The 20,466-nt window shown below is 41.4% G+C and overlaps 1 protein-coding gene across 1 annotated transcript in view; it reads left to right on the top strand.

Moving 5' to 3' along the window:
* LOC139443499 (dynein regulatory complex subunit 7-like) overlaps positions 1 to 9,371 on the top strand; it is a 28,542-nt gene extending 19,171 nt beyond the window's left edge. The window contains exons 13-18 of the mRNA XM_071224485.1: positions 4,302 to 4,517; positions 5,253 to 5,363; positions 5,589 to 5,699; positions 6,295 to 6,489; positions 7,261 to 7,400; positions 8,845 to 9,371. Coding sequence (XP_071080586.1) covers positions 4,302 to 4,517; positions 5,253 to 5,363; positions 5,589 to 5,699; positions 6,295 to 6,489; positions 7,261 to 7,400; positions 8,845 to 8,926 — 855 coding nt within the window. The 3' untranslated portion in view covers positions 8,927 to 9,371. The remainder of the gene's footprint in view (positions 1 to 4,301; positions 4,518 to 5,252; positions 5,364 to 5,588; positions 5,700 to 6,294; positions 6,490 to 7,260; positions 7,401 to 8,844) is intronic.
* The last annotated feature ends 11,095 nt before the right edge of the window (positions 9,372 to 20,466 follow it).

Consider the following 20,466-nt stretch of genomic DNA (forward strand, 5'->3'; position numbering starts at 1 on the left):
TTCGGTCTTGTTTCTCTACGTCTTGGTTGGGAAATTCTTCAATGCGCGATAGACGTTGTTTTCACAGGTCTTTTCCTTTGTAAGTGTGTATATATTACCGTCAATTTGTAAAATGTGATTCTCTCAGGCAATTTGTAAAATGTGTAAATATTTCAGCCATTTTGACTAAAAAATCTGTCCAGGTTGATTAAGACGATCAAAAGGGCATACAAACATCACAACAGATTATTATGTAGGATTAGAAGCCAAACAACATAGACATGTACTTTTCAACGTAACATTTTCAGTCTCTTGGTGATGACATTAAACATCAAAATGTTTGGAATTCGTTATCATAATAATACAGATGGAAATGTTTTTTCAGTCACTTTGTAAAATAACTCAATATTTAGACTTTAAATTAATTTGAAAATGTTACATATTTTGACAGTACAAAAATATACACACTATGAAAAAAGCAATGCTCAGGTGAAATATTTACTTTGTGTTGCAAGTCAAAATAGTGTAAACGAAAATCGCAAAATTACCAAGCAAGTGACTTATCAAAACTTCGTCAACATTACCGATGCTACCCACAAAGATACCTACATTTCCTTATTATTTCGAAAACTGTATTTCATTTTGTTGATCAGTGTGACCATACGCCCTTATTACTACCCATAAAAGTGACTGATGCGCTTACGAATTGCGCAGCAGAGATCGCGAACTAGTCTAGATTTCTGCTATACATCCGGGTACTCACTGGGAAAAAACAATAACAAAGGCAACAACCAGTCCCGGGGAATTGCGTTAGATCAGTGCCCCTTTAAGTTAGAAGCATGTACATTGCACCGTGGATGTCTTTAGATGTATGTTCTTCTAAGTTACTGATACCAAGCCTGCTAATGTGTAGGCCTTGTACTTGAGCTGCCCCTGGGGATTCCAGGTAAGGAGAGGTCCCCAGCAACCTGTGCTGGTCGGTCATAAGAGGCAACTTAGTGGATTTGCCGTTCAGGATTGTTCACTTGGTTGATTGCTAGGCATCATACCTAAAGGGCACGGATTGTTACTCGTAATAATAATAATAACAACAACAACAACAACAATAAAGTTTTGTGCACTTTTGCACACATTTATTTGTCTGATGATGCTCTTGTGAAGCATGTCTAGACTCATGATGAAAACAAGGCATTCCACAGTTTTTTAAAACGAGCCAAGGATGTGGGACATAATCTCAATATCAGTGTTGATTATGTTGATGGTTCTGTACTGCAGAAATGAGTGTCAACCAAGCAAAGTGCCATATCAAATCGGCCCAGACTCAGTTTTTCAAGGAGAGGCTTTCTGAACAACCACCTCATCGAGTTTATGTGTAGTGTTTTGAGAAGATCAGCAATCTTGCAGAGTCCTTCACTTAGATGAAGTTGTCTGGCCTGAAAAGCACTATGTTATGGGAGCCTAACCGGCCTGACTGTGCCAAACCCTCTTTGCTGCATTTTTTATTTTTAATCTATAAATAATATTGATAATGATAATGATGATAACAACAATAATAATAATAATAATAATGACAGCAACAATAATAATATACATGTATAAATTTATATAACGCCAATTTCCAGACTGGATCTGCTCAAAGACACTTTTGCATAAGTCTGGTGGTCAAAGAGAGAGTTCACTAAGCGTTGTAGGCAGATTGGAACAAATAGGTGACGTAATATCACTGGATTGTATTGTCGTCAGTGTATGGATGGAATATTGCTGAGTGAGGTGTTAAACAACTAACAATCGTCCTTACTTGAGCTGAAGGGTTTGTTGTGGCCCAGGTACCTTTCTGTATAGAGAAATCTACACTGTTAAACAGAATTGCACCTAGCTGAGCACCTCTCCACACTAAAGCTATTGGGTGAGTCTATTAAATGATGCGAGGTGTAACTCAAAGTACCAGCTTTTGTTATTGTTTGATCAAATTTAAGCCAAATTCTCCATGACAACATGCCCCTGTTGGGATTCAGGGTTAGAAAGATTACCCAGAAGCAAGCAAATAATTACAAGAATCTAGGGTCAACAGCAACAAATGCTCACCTTATTAGGCAATTAGTGGATTGGACAGTTGGTCTTGGTAGCCTGTCATCGTACTCGGACCACATGGATCATTGCTCATGATATCAATCACTCTGTTATAGGCTGCCATCAAAATGCTGAGTATGGGATGAAAAAACAAACAACAAACAATCTGTTCAACATAAGATAATCAACAGCATGGTTGGGGAGGAAATCACAATAATTTTATAAGGGGCGGTCGGGTAACCTCGTGGTTAAAGCGTTCGCTCGTCACGCTGAAGACCCAGGTTCGATTCCCGACATGGGTACAATGTGTAAAGCCCATTTCTGGTGTCCCCCGCCATGATATTGCTAGAATATTGCTAAAAAGGCACAAAAAACCATACTCACTCGCTCACTCACAATAATTTTGTTAATGTACACTTCATATGTTATCACCGCTGTGCAGAGTTGCGTCCCTTGGGCATGCCAAAAACCTATGATTGTGGGTTCGAATCCCGGTTCGCCCCGATTATGTTTCTAGGTTTGTCAGCAGTGTAAAAGCCTGAGACCTACATCACTTCGGGCTTTCCTCTCACATTAAGCTGACACGCCACGATATAACTGGAATACTGTTAAAAGCGGCATTAAGCCCAACTCACTCACTCATATGTTATCATTTTTACCTAGTTTGTTCATTTTGGTTTATTTGCATAATTTATGAGACACATATTGATGGATCAAAATATATATATATATAAAATGAAACAAGACAGGATAAAAAATAGAGTGTGTCAAAATATTGTTGAATAAAATGTATATTGAAACATACAGCAATCACCTCATACAGATTTCTGTGAAATAGAAGTTGCACCATCACATGTCCAAACTATGTATGGCTCACAGATCTAGAATAGAAATTGCAACATGTGAAATCTTAATCAACATGCTAGGATGATTTTGTTAATAATTTTCCTTATTAATAGTATTTCCCACAATACCCCACCCAGTCTGTTGGAGCCATGCTTGCACAAGGATTCTAATTGTATAGCAAGTGCAGCACTGACGGCGAATACAAGCCAAATACATGACGCACAAGGGCATATTTAGCCCCTGGCTTGGCAGGAAACACAGAGCTGCAATGCGGAGAACTGTATTTAAACCAGACTGTTTTATTTCTATGTTGATTGCAGTGACGTATGTTACAGTCGTAGGTGGCTCGTATTTCCTTCCTCATCATTGCCACAGGTGTTTATGGCAAATTTGTAATATGAACTTCATGCTCCATGTACATGAGGACCACTTTTCTGGTTCTCTTGCCTTTGGAAATAGACGAATTAAGCTGAGTGACAGCTTGATAGTGGTGTCTGTTCGGAATGACTATTCCCTGTAGCATATGTCTTACGCAAAGATCTGTTTTCAGTTGGACATGATGTTGTAATATGCATATATATATACAATGTCTATTTTCATGTCTATTTCATTCTTGAAACTGACCATCCTTGTGTGGGTTATTACTGGAAGTAATGAAATAGTTGTCCTTCAGGGCTACCATCTCCATGTGTTCACGACATCAATGGAATATAATATGTTTATGTTCATGTGGACTATCTGACTGACAGCAGCAAATATAGTGTTTTGCAAATGGATGGTTAAGAGAGAATATAGAAATTAACTGGCAATAATATCATCGATTTTCCCTTGATGGTTCTGTGCGTTATTATCTCTTGGCAATAGTTTTTATCTTGAAAGTGTTATTTGCACATAACATGTATTGATTATTTTCATTACCGTAATAGTCATTTTATGCGCCTCGCTCCAATAAGCGCATCCTGATCAACATCTAGACCAATCTGTATGTAATCTTTATGAGTGCCTGTAGTAAGCCCGAAAATTGTCATGACAGTACTTATTTATTTGTGGATACTACAGATATTTTTACAGTTAAAAAGTTATGTAACTGCCCTGTAACTATTATCGAAAACATTTCATTCTGTTCTCTATTGCTAGATCTCTGGCAGAAAATTTAACTAATTTAATTTTTAAAAGATCAAGGGTGCTTATTAAGGGGATTACAGTATTTGGTATGGAACATAGCTATGTTGGCAACTTTAGCCACTTGTTTAAAGTATCAGAAGCATGTTGGCCAAGCAAGCTTTTGACAGTGTGTACTGAAGGGCAGTTTGGGATAGTAGGATCATGTATATTTGATTTCAAGAACTATATCAATAACTGTATGTTTTAAAAACATGTATCACTTCCCTTTTTTTCTTTTTCAGAAAATGACCCAAAAATTCCACAGAAACAAATCCAAACCAGCCAACTGTGACATTGCAGAAATGATCTTCACCATGTCAGATGACAAGATCTTCCTGACGTGCCACACAGAGGACAAGAGAATCGCGTCATCTACCAGGGAGTTCAGCAAGCCCACTAACTGGGAGGAGAAGGGAGCTGTGCTGGCCTGGACTCCAGAGATGCACCAGACATTCCAGGTACTCAAGTAGTCCACAGCCTCCGTGGTCTAGTGGTAGAGCATCCGCCCGGAGAGCGGAAGGTCCGGGGCTCGATTCCCGGGCATGTCATACCAAAAGATGATAAAAGATGGTACTTGTTGTTACCTTGTCTGGCGCTCGGCATTAAGGGGCTGCAACAAGGACTGGTCGGCTTGGAGTCAGTATACTGTGTCTGAGTGGGGTATTCATGTCAAACTGCGGCATGGTATCTCAGTGGGGAAGCTTACACAAACACATACGTGCATGTACGTCGCTATGTGAGGGAAATATTCTTGAATGCGACATTATACCACATTTTACCTCACCTCACTAAAGTAGTCCAGTAGTCACGATTAGCCCAGAAGTCCCAGCGCCGTAATCCAAAGGTCCAGTTATCTTGTTGTCTATGGAGTCCAGTCCAGCCCAGCCCAGCCCGTAATCCTGATGCTACCCTGTAGTCCCAAAGTCCCAGCCCTGTAATCCAAATGTCCAGTTATCTTGTTGTCTGTGGAGTCCAGAAATCCCAGCACAGCACAGCACAGCACAGCACAGCACGTAATCCCGATGTTACCCTGTAGTCCGGAAGTCCCAGCCCCGTAATCCAGATGTCCCGTCTCATGATAAGTCCCATATAGCCCTATAGCCCTCATGTCGTCAAGTACTCCCTTAATACATGCCTCATATATGTGTACATAATGAAATATTGCTAAACATGCCTGTTGTCCCTGCTTTCAGGTGGACCCCAATGCTCCCTACAATAAACAGGTGGAGCTCTATCAGACTCTGCTGGATCTCCTCAAGGCTGAGGAACTCTGTCGGGAGCGTCTCCGAGAGTCTGAGGAGGAGGTTAGTGACAAGGAGATTATAAGGAATAATAGTCAGACTGACAAGTGAAATAATTTCATTTTACACTGAGATTAACTTTGCTTTCATTAAGGTTACAAAGAATATTTTTAATATTGTCCAAGCTGTTTCTCTTTTAGTAATAAAATGAACATGCCAAGGAGCAGAATGTTTATGTTTTTTCCACATCAAACCACCTTCCGTATCTAATCCTGGTGATGATAACAGGTAAAGGAAATCCTGGATGAGAGAACCAAGGAGGAGAGTGACTCAGAGTTGGAGATTTCTGTGTATGACACAGAGAGGAATGAGAAAGCAAAGAAACACAGGAGAGAGATGGTAAGCATGTCACTGTACCTGTCAGGGAACCTTACACTAAATACATGAAGTCATAAACACAGTGAGACTCCCAGGACATCCATCAAGTCATCTTTCAAAATAGGGTCTCCCAGTCAGAGACCTGCCTCAATGATTTTCTGGAAAAGAGATAGCAGTTTAACTGACAGGAAATGGTGTTTGAAGTCATGGCTGTGCTCTGAGAAGTCAGTGCTGCAGCTGACATGAATACCTCTCCATGGGTACCTGGGTTAGAATAGGTTCCCCAGCGTTCCATTGCTGGTTATTAGATGCAACACAAAAGGATTGAGTGGTCGGGCATTGTGACTCTGATGATTGCATTTCATGGTGCTCCATTGGCGTGGACCATTGTTCATGTTTTCAGGCACTGACCAGCCTGGCTCTGACCGGGAATACTCTGCAAAATTGTTGAGTTTGGAATTTAAGAGCATTCACCCACTCATATAAAAACCCATTGCCCTTGAGGGTGATGGGTTTAGTTTCAGAAATATAGGGCCAGGAGACCAATATTGCTACTGAAAATGGAAGGTCATTCTTCAGGGTCCAGTGAGTATTATTAGAGGATGTGTTTTTCCAGGAACGTATCAAGTTGGAGGAGAAGATGAGGAAGCAGGAGATGGAGATTGACTACCTGGCACCCTTCCTGGCCCAGATCGGTGACCCGGACAAGATATCTCGCACCCAGGCCTACAAGCTGAAGGAGGACTGTCTGGCCGACCTCAAGCAGAGGCTCATTGACAAGGCGAACCTCATACAGGCCAGGTTCGAAAAGGTAAGACGGACAACCCCTTGTTATCACTGGAACATTGTGGTAGATTTACAGTTTGAGCTTAGGAATAGGATGCTTTGTTCACCAGTTGCTGAAGGTGACAGTGTTACTCTCACTCGCCCTATCTCATAAACATCCAGTGTCATTCATCACTGTCACCTGACAATGTAGGTCAGATAATTTGTTGCAGCAGATATTTAAAATCTCTGGTGTTGAATTTATGGTAGTAGCCATGCTGTATGGAGGTGAAGGATACTTTACTATTGTCCAGGAAATATTTCTCAGAAGTAATTTATTGATTTTGGTCGCCATGATGTTTTATGGAGAGTAATAATACATAGTAATACATAGAGATTATTATACAAGCATGTGTGTCACTGATTTTATGAAAGTATGTATTTCCTGAGCAAGTGTAATACATGAATTCTTACACGACTTTCGTAAAATCACTATGACGCATGTGTGAGTGTAATAGTTTCTTTATTACCTATTATTTCTTAATCATTTTGAGACCCCCTTTAAGAAAATGTACTGATTACCATGGCTGTCCTAGAAAACCACAATTTGTCGAATGACACAACAATCTTTAGCTATGAGATCATTTCTAGTCATTCCGACCTCATGTCACAATGGCGTTCGGATGACTAAAACAATACACTGGTGTGCTTGAAGTGATATTTGCACTAGTGCACGTATGATTTTTATGGACTTGGTCATTTCTAACTCTATGAATAATAAATAACATTACTAACTTTTCATGCACTGATGCTGTAGGAGACGCAGGAGCTGCAGAAGAAGCAGGGCTGGTACCAGCAGAACCAGGTGTCCATGCAGAAGGATGACGAGGAAGAGTACCTCAACTACTGCAGCGAGGCCATGTTCCGCATCCACATCCTGGAACTCAGGCTCAACAGGTGAGGAGGGCTGACTAAATTGAGGAGGTCTGACTAAATTGAGGAGGGCTGACTATATTGAGGAGGGCTGACTATAATGAGGAGAGCTGACTATATTGAGGAGGGCTGACTATATTGAGGAGGGCTGACTATAATGAGGAGGGCTGACTATATTGAGGAGGGCTGACTATATTGAGGAGGGCTGACTATATTGAAGAGAGCTGACTATATTGAGGAGAGCTGAATATATTGAGGAGGGCTGACTATAATGAGGAGAGCTGACTATATTGAGGAGGGCTGACTATATTGAGGAGGGCTGACTATAATGAGGAGGGCTGACTATATTGAGGAGGGCTGACTATATTGAGGAGGGCTGACTATAATGAGGAGAGCTGACTATATTGAGGAGGGCTGACTATATTGAGGAGGGCTGACTATAATGAGGAGGGCTGACTATATTGAGGAGGGCTGACTATATTGAGGAGGGCTGACTATATTGAAGAGAGCTGACTATATTGAGGAGAGCTGAATATATTGAGGAGGGCTGACTATATTGAGGAGGGCTGACTATATTGAGGAGGGCTGACTATAATGAGGAGGGCTGACTATATTGAGGAGGGCTGACTATATTGAGGAGGGTGAACAATATTGAAGAGGGCTGACTATATTGAGGAGGGCTGACTATATTGAGGAGGGCTGACTATAATGAGGAGGGCTGACTATATTGAGGAGGGCTGACTATATTGAGGAGGGCTGACTATATTGAAGAGAGCTGACTATATTGAGGAGAGCTGAATATATTGAGGAGGGCTGACTATATTGAGGAGGGCTGACTATATTGAGGAGGGCTGACTATAATGAGGAGGGCTGACTATATTGAGGAGGGCTGACTATATTGAGGAGGGTGAACAATATTGAGGAGGGCTGACTATAATGAGGAGGGCTGACTATATTGAGGAGGGCTGACTATAATGAGGAGGGCTGACTATATTGAGGAGGGCTGACTATATTGAGGAGGGCTGACTATATTGAAGAGAGCTGACTATATTGAGGAGAGCTGAATATATTGAGGAGGGCTGACTATATTGAGGAGGGCTGACTATATTGAGGAGGGCTGACTATAATGAGGAGGGCTGACTATATTGAGGAGGGCTGACTATATTGAGGAGGGTGAACAATATTGAGGAGGGCTGACTATATTGAAGAGGGCTGACTATATTGAGGAGCGCTGACTATATTGAGGAGGACTGACTATATTGAGGAGGGCTGAATGTATTGAGGAGGGCTGACTATATTGAGGAGGGCTGACTATTTTGAGGAGGGCTGACTATATTGAGAAGGACTGACTATTTTGAGGAGGGCCCCCAAAGCCCATCTCTGGATCCGCCTATGGCCTCACGTTTTTTGGTTAAATCAGTTAATCTATGTCACAGTTGGGTTGAAAAAAGCTGTATTCATGTTTCAGACACAAGGAGATGGCTCCACACAAGTACATGGCACTGGAACAGAAGCTACGGAGTGACAACCGGCTGACCGAGTACTTCTAGACGAACACAATACAAACCAGCACAAGCCAATCTTTGTCGCATACTGCCCTTGTTTTTAGATTCATTGGTGACATATTGTGTCATTTGTCATGGCATATTGTTTCATCCCAGTAATATCTGTGATAGCTTCATAAACATTAATGGCTCTTGGGGAATATTCAGTTTTTGTCATTTATATTGATTTGTAAGTTAATGTTTGGCTTTACACAATTGCAGCATATGAATACTACTTCTTCAATTGCATGACATTTGAAAATAAGGTCATTCCAGTATTTTCCAAAAATTGAATAAAACATGTTCAGATATAATTGTATTATATGACTTCTGATCAATGTTGTATTATATCAAAGTAAAAATACAGTAAACTACGTTTATAACGAACATGCTTATAACGAACTGGCGGATATAACGAACTGGTTTTTAGGTCCCTGTCATATGCTGTTTATATGCTTATAACGAACTACAGTTATAACAAACTAAAATTTGTGGTCCCTTTGAGTTTGCTATAACCATAGTTTACTGTAGATTTGAATACTTTTACAAGACCTGAAGGAAATAAATAGAGAGTGGAGCAGTATGTATTGTCTTGGGTGAATTCCCTAAATCTTAGAAGTCCTCCCAAACTCTCTCAGATGTTAGCATGGACCACATCTGGAAGTAAATCCACTGCTGGTGGAATGAAGAAGTTGTTCAGTATTCAGTAAATGAGCATTATGACCAGTCCCCCCATTTCTGTGTACATTAACATATAGTTGTATATATGTCAGATGGTTGACTGGAATTGATATAAATAAAATCTGTATTTATGAAGGCAGACTTACTTATCATTGAGGCAGTGAAGGACCTTTCCTAGCAGTCTCAGAAGACTGAGATTTCATGAATGTTTTGCAGATGAGTGCGTGAGTGAGTGAGTATGGTTTTACGCCGCTTTTAGCAATATTCAAGCAATATCACGGCGGAGGACACCACAAATGGGCTTCACACTTTGTACCCATGTCGGGAATCGAACCCGGGTCTTCGGCGTGACGAGCGAACGCTTTAACCACAAGGCTACCCGACTGCCCTTTGCAGATGATGAGGAGGATGATGATGATGATGATCGGGTGGTAGCTAGTGACAACCAGGATGGTGATGTCATCATTATCAGATGGATTTGAAGAATGTTTATGCTTTTGATTCTGAGTTAGAATTGGTTTCCAGCAACCTATGCTGGTCATAATATGCAAATTAAAGGATCGGGTTGTCTGGTTTGGTGACGTCTTTGACTCTGTGTCTTGTACCTGGATGGCATGGGTTGACACTCATAATATGAATCAGTGGATTGTCTGGTCCAGACTCAGTTGTTTACAGGTTACCCTAACCTTTAGACTACAAAGAAACACATCCTGCTTTCAACCGTTCTTTTGTTCTGGACTTAGTTACCATCAAGCGACAATGATATAGGTGTGGCAGTGACCGCTGCTTAAACAACATTCACTCTCACTTCACTGTTTTACATATATTTTGCATTCTCAGCCAACATTTCATTTCAGTAGATACAGATGTGCCCTGTAATTTGAGTAATTTAATTTTGTCCTTCATTATGTATGTTTACATTACAACAAAGCCTATGCTGTGTGAGGCAGTTGGGTAGACGCATGGTCTAAGTTTTTGCTTGTCACACAGATTCCCTACATGGGGACATTTGTAAGCCCATTCTTTATATTGCTGGAAGAAGTTCTGATATGATAATGTCTTACTCACACAGCTCTGTGCTATGAAAGATCATGTGGAGATGGTGGGAGGTCGGGTAGCCTACTTGTTAAAGAGTTAGCTCGTCTAGTGGAAGACCTGGGTTCGATTCCCGACAGGGGTACAATGTTTGAAGCCCATTTATGGTGTCCCCCGCTGTGATGTCGCTGGAATATTGCTAAAAGGGGCTTAAAACGAAACTCACTCACCTACCCATGTGCAGATGGCGGCAGGGGACAGCCCAGTTGTCTTAGGTGTCACAGCCTCCCACATTAAGCTGATACCCCTGACACAACTTGAATACTGTTCGAAGCTCAGTTAAACCCAACTCACTCGTGGAGATAGTAATTTCCAACAACCATCACTGGAACGAGTGAGTGAATGAGTTGGCATTAGCCTTTGTTATGAACAGTATGTCGGTTCTACCACAGCACCTGATGTTCATGGGAGAGAACAGTCCAATAAGTGAGGCAGGTCCCAGGAACACAGCATGGGTATGGTTTTGACGACCACAGGTACTTTACTTCTTAATTTAGACATTTTTTGCGAACATCTAAATGCCGAGTGACAGGCAGAAAAACATCAACCATTATCTTTGTACGACATTTGGAATCACACGGTCGAGGATCAATCCACCCACCTTACCCTCTCCAGGCTGACGTTCCATACAAATGGGATGTAAAATGAGGATTGGTATATTAGATTCAGTAAAATGTTCTGACATATTTTATATATAACTGAACAAGAGTGCAGGTTAAGGATGAATAAAAGTGTTCATACGATCCATGGATTAGCCAGTTAAAGTTGTGAATTGATTGCGGAATTTTCTCTTACTTAGGTGAGCTGAATAACATTTGTTGAAATTAAACCCTGTCTGAGCTGTCTTCGCTCTCAAGTCGGCCATATTCTATAACAGGAAATATCATTATCCCGGTTAAGGGCATCGACAGGTTTGTTATGAATTGAGTCCATATTGGCAGATTAATGTTTTAGTTTTTTCCGAATTAAGATTAATCCTGGAACATCACAGAAACCACTTCTGAAACATGTGAAGATGTACACACTTGAGATGTATCTACAAGACTCAACATAACGGACATAGTTTCAGATGTATTTATACCTGAATGTGAAAGTAAGTGATCTTGACAAGTCCACTACTAATCTTCAATCAAATAACCAAAGTGGGGTATTTATCTATAAATATTGTTCTTAAAAGTGTCCAATTGGTTTTATATTTAGGAGCCATTTGGTTATTGCCCTTAATGTTGGAGCAGCTCTCCTGCAAGTCAAATCGCCCAAACAATTTATCACAGAAAGACAAGTGTAATATACGCGTCTGTAACTGGCATTGTGGAAACGCTGCATCAGTTTATTTCAGAATAATCAGCCTCTGTCTGAGGCTATCGACTAAACATTGGCACCATTTCAAGACGGAGGGGACCAATGGACCCTGAAAATCAACCGTGGTTGCCGAGGAATACTCGCCTGGGCCCAATTTCCCAAAGCTATCTCAGTGCTAAGACGTTTGGAACTCAAAACTTAAACATATGTTTACGGTGGGTTCATTCGAGCCCACTCGGCTTATTCCGTTACCTCCATGATACCTCGGGAAGCAGTGGCGTGGTGATACTGCAAGAGTTCACTATTATAAATCGCATCCCGACCAATGCAACACGCCGGGCGATTTTGATAAAAGCTGTTTTTTCATGGTTAAGCGAAATAAGGTATACAATTCGATCTACAGCAAAAGTTGTGTTGTGTGAAGTCACAGTCACGTGAACTAATGAAACTAATTAGCCTTGTTCCAATATTGATCTTCCAAATGCTATCCGAGATTACCAAAATGGGAGTGGGTTGAGCCGACTGGATTATCAGAACTACGGTCTTAACCTGATTCAGCATTCCTTATTACGGAATAACCATACTAGATCAACCAGAATAACAATACTACATTTACCAAGTACATTGGAACCTGACTTTGTAATCACGCTTTCCGTGTTTTGTTACATACCATGTCTATAAATAAGCCTCTTACTTGCCGATGTTGAATGAATGAGACAATCAACGACAGACGGTGTACAGTTAAATGTCAAACGAACTGCGCATTCTAGTTACCGTTTTACCCTTGAAATAGCCATTTGTTTGTTTGTTGTTTAATACCGAACTTTCAGCGGTTATGCTGTCAACCAGGTCACAGAGCCTGGGTACCATTTGTACCTGTGTACCTCTTACGTGAATATCCGGGGTAGAATAGGTATTCGGTAACCCATGCTTGCCGTAAAAGGCGACTATGCGTGTCGTAAGAGGCCACAAACGGGATCGGGAGGTCAGGCAGGCTGACATGGTTGATGCGTGTCATCCTATCGCAATTGCGTGGATCGATGTTCACGATGTCAGGCACTGGATTGTCTGGTCCAGATTCAATTATATACAGACCGCCGTCATATAATTGAATATTGCTGAGTGCGGCGTTAAACAAACAAATCTTACGACCAGCATATGTTGCTTGGACCTGCCAGTGAGTGGGTTAGTACTGTTTAACGCCACTTTTAGCAATATTCCAGCAATCTCACGGCGGGTGACACCATAAATGGGCTTCACACATTGTACCCATGTGGTAAATCGAACCCGGGTCTTCGGCGTGACGAGCGAACACTTTAACCACTAGGCTACCCAACCTCTCTCCTCACATAAGTACACCACAACGATAGCTACATTCAAATTATTGGTTCCCTTATTTTGTGTCTGTAGCATGTACATTTGCTCCTGTGCTGCATTCATTCCAGTAGCGCCTGTGAAGGTCACATGATTACTCTAATCCCGTAGTACCTAGCGGAACTGGCCTCATAGCGGTGATACATTGCACGTGATCATCGCCATGCCGTTCATCACCACAGCGATGTGTGAGCTCGTGCCACTGATTTATTTATGTGTTGTGAACTGAACAAAAGGCTCTTTAATTCAAATCCTTGACAATGCCTTTTTTTCACCATGAAACACTTGGGGTTAATAAATCAATGCTTTCACTTCGGTCATGTGTGTTGCTGTTGAATCGTTATTCCATTAATTCTAACACTGCTAAATGAATGGCTACCACATCGAATACCGTATCGGCAGTTACCGTATTTCCTCAATCAGAGGCCCTTATATTGTCTACTTTGAAGAGCCAACCAATACAGGCCATATTCCCTTAAAGTCATCGGGCGATACGCAAAGGCTGGTAGACCTAAGGTATCACGTGACCTAAGGTATCACGTGACGTCTCCAAGCATTCCGTTTCTACACACACCACCAGTCTTAGAAATAACTACCAGTCAAGTCTTATTTATTGAAAACAAACTGACGCTGTAAGCCTCGTTTTGATATTCAAGCAACGCTTGGAATCATGGCTACCTTCAACATGAGTGACGAGACGGGAAGGCAATAGTCTTTGTACCTAGACCAAGCTCTCAATAGAAGAGACCGCCTCCGTGGTCTTGTGGTAGAGCGTCCGCCCGGAGAGCGGAAGGTCCAGGTTTCGATCCCGTGCCGCGTCATACAAAAAGACGTTAAAAGATTGTACTTGTTGTTACCCTGTCTGGGGGTCTGCCTTAAGGGGCTAAAAAAAGGACTGGTCGGCTCGGAGTCAGTATACTGTGTTTGAGTGGGGTAATCATGTTAAACTGCGACATGGTATCTCAGTGAGCTAGCACTATAAATCGGCATCAGTCCGGAATAGTACAAGCAGCCACACACACACACACACACGTGCATGCACGTCGCTATATAAGTGCAATAATCTTGGACGCGACGTTAAACCCCATTTCACCTCACCTCACCTTCATCTCCTCAGCAGGTTGGTTGGTTTGTTGTTTAACGTCGCACTCAGCAATATTCCGGCTATATGACGGCGGTCTGTAAACAATCGAATCTGGACCAGACAATCCAGTGATTAATATCATGAGCATCGATCCACGCGATTGGGATCGATGACATGCATCAACCAAGACAGCGAGCCTGACCACCCGATCCCGTTAGTCGCCTTTTACGACAAGCATAGTCGCCTTTAACGGCAAGCATGGGTTGCTGAAGACCTATTCTACCCCGGAATCTTCACGGGTCTCCTCGGCAGGTTGTTGTGACAAATGATTCGACACATAAATTAAGGACCCATACAAATTTGAAACTACGGTCCCGACACGAAATCTACCTGCCACGGGCCTACGGGCAGGCGTTCAATTCGAAGACTGACCAGAAACCTCACATGTTCTATCAAGACCACTTTGAAAATAAGTACTAGGCCGTAAAAATATGGTGTTCTTCATTTTATCATCTTACATTTATATGATGTAAAACTACGGTTTAGAACAAAGCTACTTATAAATCAAAGGTCAACTTCAGTGCGGTTACACATGCAACATCGCGTGTGTGTGCGAGCCATCAACTGCGTACAAAGATACGCAGCTCCAATATCAATGGAGTCTAAATCATAAATGATGTGATCAAAGCCAGTATACTCATATCCCAGTATACTCATATCCCAGTGGTGTTTAAGTGGGCACACAAGAACCGCATATCCTTGTAACGCAATCATAGAAACACATGCACAATTGCTGTATCAACAGACGCGTTAATATGCACCTCATGTGTGCATGACGTAAATTGTAGATGGAAATCGATTTTTTAATCCTCTATGGGTAAATTATCAATGCTCCGTGTATTATCGCCACCCGCTGCATGTACTGGATGACGCGGTGAAGGAAGTGCTCCTACTGATTCCGACTTCCACAGTTCATATTTTAACAGCAATTTTCACGTCAAATGCTTTTAGTGAGTGGTATCGAGTTCAAGTTAAATGCACCAGCGAAGCTTGTTAGTTATAATTAGGTGTCACAACAAAAGAATTGCTATTTCGCGGCGTCTGGGTCAACATAACTCATAGGCGCCAACAACTGGTTGCATTTAATTTCAGTTTAGGGTCAGAGCCTTGTTTTATTGAACATGTGATACATTTATTTCGCAGGGCTAGTTTCAATTTGGGAAATTAACACATGTAAATCATCTGAACGAAGAGTGATGTTAGATTATGAGAGTTTCAAGCACTCCGGTTAGGGCCAACACTGAATCACAGGAGTTGCTGTTGTTGTTGATGTCGTTGATGATGTGCAGGGCCCACATTGAATCACAGGTTGTAAAACACATGCAAATGACTTCTTCTTCTTCTGATGATTCTTTTATTATTTTATTATTATTATTATTATTATTATTATTATTATTATTATTATTATTATTATTTGTGTTTCTATAACAATCTCACACACACTAAGTGTGTGTCGGAACCCCAACATGATATAACTCATGAAGTCCATTCTCGGCATATTCTTGTGCGATGTAAAATTCAACTGTTGAAAACAGGATTTTAACTTATAACTACATCGCTCCATCAAACATCTTCACGTTACAATAAATGATATCTGGAATTCATGTGTAACAGCGCAATTACAGTTCAGGTACATCGATATCTGGAAGCCCCGTTATGATCAGCGGCTGTATCCGCCAACAAGAAACATGAGAAATAAGTGTTCCAATTACATTTATTGTTTGATAGTCATTCCTTGGGAAGTGAGGTATGACAAAGTTGACCCAATATATAGATAACATCTTAATAAACTCCAATATAACATGGGCGGCCTTTCGACATCAAAATGTGTTTGAAGAGGCGGTAAAATGTCACTGCGACCTTCTGGTCGCCAATACCATCCGATACAGCGTGGTAATATCGATACTGGCAAATAATTGCGGCGGCGAAATATTCCACATCAAAAGAGGTTTCTTGATCCCACGGGCTTTTGGCGCTGTAGTGAGCTTTCATTAAAAACGCCCGCTTTAACACTAAAATATAACATTCTTTAAAGACTCCTCTGCAGCTATTACTTTCTGATGATTTGAGCCTGAAGAGGGTAATTTACCACAGTGCAATTTTTTGCAACATGCGATGGTAAAACGTTGTTTCGACGCATATTTCCCAACGTCCAATCCCCCGTCTGTAGAATACGTCGAAGGTATGGCTTTGGAACTGGAATTTAAACCGCTCCCTCTAATCATTGACCTCAGGTGTGCTGAAGATTTAATTGACCATTACACTAGTATTTATTTAGACGTTCAATTGACATTCGTCGTGATAGTAACATTAAGCAACAGTACAACTGACATTTATCAAATGCCCTTTCCAGAACTTAAGCTACATAAAACTTCTGTTTTGCAGAACCCAAACCTCAAAACAATGTTACCACGCATTTTTGATGATGTGACAAACACCGATTGTCATATGTTTTTGTGCTGTTTACATCTCGGCGCCGCACGAAAGGTTGTCACTGACGTCTTCTCAATAAACAGTCACGTGACTTCTGTATGTGAAGCTGAACCACCGCTTTCATTAGTGCGCAGAATCCTGAAACAATAACACACCTTCCAGGCCAGATGGGGATTTGATATAAAGAGGAGATTCGGGCTATACTACATTATTAGAAACACAAATCTGATTCCTCATTCATGTTATTTGAGGGGGGTTGCGGAAGTATGCGCGATTGTGCTATCTGCCTTAGCTCTCGCAAAAACACGTGCTAATCTCGCGAGTGTATTACTCGCCACGGGGCCCAGCTAAAGTTCAATGTGATTAGGCCCAACTCGGGTTCTCAATACTGGGTTTTGACAGAATTACTCTGCTTCAAAGCTATTATTTTTTACCCAAATGAAAACGCTTGTCAAGAAAATAATTGCAAACATTTAGTTTTGTAAAAGGAAGAGGAGTTTTTCGAGATTGCTTGCAGAAGGAGCTTTTGGGGGGAACGGAAAGAATTGCGTTTTTTACTGAAATTGTAATAATTGTTATCACATATATTGAACGCGACCGTCAAAATTATTAAAAGATTTTCAATCGTAACGGGAATGTCAATGTGTAAATTCCACCGTCACATAACAAAGTTCGATGTATCCTGGACCGAATGAGCATGTGTGTTTGACATTCAACGTTTTTAAATCAATGACCGAATTGCTGTCACGAAAGGGATTACTGTTAATGTCCTGTTAAAGACTGTGTTACTGCCTGCGCGACGCATCCGAATAAAGTGAGCATTTTCACCGTTTTAGGCAATATTCCAGCAATATTACACTGGAATCACATGTTGCGTCCCCACGTGGGACATCAACCTGCGTCTTCGGCGTGACGAGCGATTGCTTTAACTGCACGACCATATCCCCAGCCAACCGTCCGAGTTTTAATTGCACAATTTCCCGAAATAGGCTTCTTGCTGTCTAACGCATTGTTTTGATATGGGTAACCGTATAGTCTTCTATTAAGAGTCTAAATCGTGGCCCCGGCTGTTTTTGGCGGTGCGGTGTTTATTACTATACCGGAAGTGACGAGAAAGGACGCCATAGTTAAGTAAACTGCGTACGAAATGTAGCGGAGATAAATCTTTAACCGACGATGCCCATTCGACCCCATCTTTGATTTTAAAAACATAACCCTTTGCCCAAGTCCTTAATAGAAACGTTCTCTTAATTGAGGAAATACGGTATTCCATGACGCTTGGCGACATCGCTACGTGTTGTTGTAACATAAGCCAAGATGTATGTTTCTAAAAGTAAAACTGTGTTCCATAACAAAGAAATTTAAGAATGTCATAAAATCGTTATACGATCACGTTTGTTGGAGCCAACTCACCGGGAACATAAAACCCTTTGCGCAAGCGATACCTGACATTCCCGTACATAAACCTCATCGATATTTCAATTCTTAAACTTATTTCTTTGATAACAAAAGAATCTATCATCGATTTACAAATTCCTATCCCACGGCCTAGCACATATTCAATACAACGCATTCCTTATTCGAGTAATGATTATGACTGCTGCAAATAATTACCCGTTATGACAGCGAGGTAGAACTAGTCGGTAGGGTATTAGCATATTTATGACAGCCGTAGCCACACGGCCCAATACATCTTACCCTGTTCCTGTTCTACAGTGTAAGGCGGGTAATTATGGAAAACAAGATAAATTGAATAATCGCCTGTAAATCATTTATCATCCTGGATATTCTTGGAAACGACCATTCATAGCTTTGTGTGCTACGTGCAGACAATGTGAAGATGGAGCTCTCAATGCGTCTTCATTCACGTATAGCACTTGCTCATTAACGTATATCGATTCATAACTTACTTCAGCTATATAGAACGTGGTAAAACATTGTCTGTAGCAGCTAAATATGCTTGGATTATTGCAACAAATTTACACAAATTTAAACTGTATTAGAATCCAATACAAACTCAAAGCTTTAAAAACTTGCGAGTGAGTATTTATATATAGTTTTACGCAACTTTTTGCAACATTCCAACAATATCATGGCTGGGGACAGTTCAGAGTTCAGAGTTAGATTTCCTCTTTAAGATCTTATAAAACCCAGTTTTTTCAATCATGTTCATACTTATGTACTAGCCTAGTGACCCGTGAAGATCCATGGTAGAATATAGGTCTTCCGCAACCCATGCTTGCTGTAAAAGGCGACTATGCTTGTCGTAAAAGGCGACTAACGGGATCGGGTGGTCAGGATCGCTGATTTGGTTGATGCATGTCATCGATCCCAATTGCGTGGATCGATGCTCATGATATTAATCACTGGATTGTCTGGTCCAGATTCGATTATTTAAAGACCGCCGTCATATAGCTGGAATATTGCTGAGTGCGGCGTTAAACAACAAACCAACTACTAGCCTTGTACTTGATCATGTCAGAAATCCTTAACACGGAAGCGTAAGAAAGAAAAAGTCTTTTTGAACGGTTACATATGAACATATTTGTTTGATTAATTTGGCACTCCCAGGGTCAGAAAGGAGCCCTTTTTTGTTGGAAGATTTACCGGACCTGTGGTTGCCCTCACTGAATGTCATCAAAATGGTAGCGGATCTGACTATATAGGCCTATGGTTGCCGTCGCTGAATGTCATCAAGATGTTAGCGGATCTTACCATCGAGGCCTGTGGTTACCCTCGCTGAATGTCATCAAGATGTTAGCGGATCTTACTATATAGGCCTGTGGTTGCCCTCGCTGAATGTCATCAAAATGTTAGTGGATCTTACTATATAGGCCTGTAATTGCCCTAGCTGAATGTCATCAAGATGTCAGCGGATCTTACTATATAGGCCTGCCTGAATGTCATCAAGATGTCAGCGGATCTTACTATCCAGGCCTGTGGTTGCCCTCGCTGAATGTCATCAAGATGTCAGCGGATCTTACTATATAGGCCTGCCTGAATGTCATCAAGATGTTAGCGGATCTTACTATATAGGCCTGTAGTTGCCCTAGCTGAATGTCACCAAGATGTCAGCGGATCTTACTATATAGGCCTGTAGTTGCCCTCGCTGAATGTCATCAAGATGTTAGCGGATCTTACTATATAGGCCTGTAGTTGCCCTCGCTGAATGTCATCAAGATGTTAGCGGATCTTACTATATAGGCCTGTAGTTGCCCTCGCTGAATGTCATCAAGATGTTAGCGGATCTTACTATATAGGCCTGTAGTTGCCCTCGCTGAATGTCATCAAGATGTTAGCGGATCTTACTATATAGGCCTGTAGTTGCCCTCGCTGAATGTCATCAAGATGTTAGCGGATCTTACTATATAGGCCTGTAGTTGCCCTCGCTGAATGTCATCAAGATGTTAGCGGATCTGACTATATAGGCCAGTAGTTGCCCTCGCTGAATGTCATCAAGATGTCAGCGGATCTTACTATCCAGGCCTGTGGTTGCCCTCGCTGAATGTCATCAAGA

This window comes from Haliotis cracherodii, unplaced genomic scaffold (assembly GCF_022045235.1).
Source record: "Haliotis cracherodii isolate W230 unplaced genomic scaffold, xgHalCrac1.p SCAF_5, whole genome shotgun sequence".
Lineage (NCBI taxonomy): Eukaryota > Metazoa > Mollusca > Gastropoda > Lepetellida > Haliotidae > Haliotis > Haliotis cracherodii.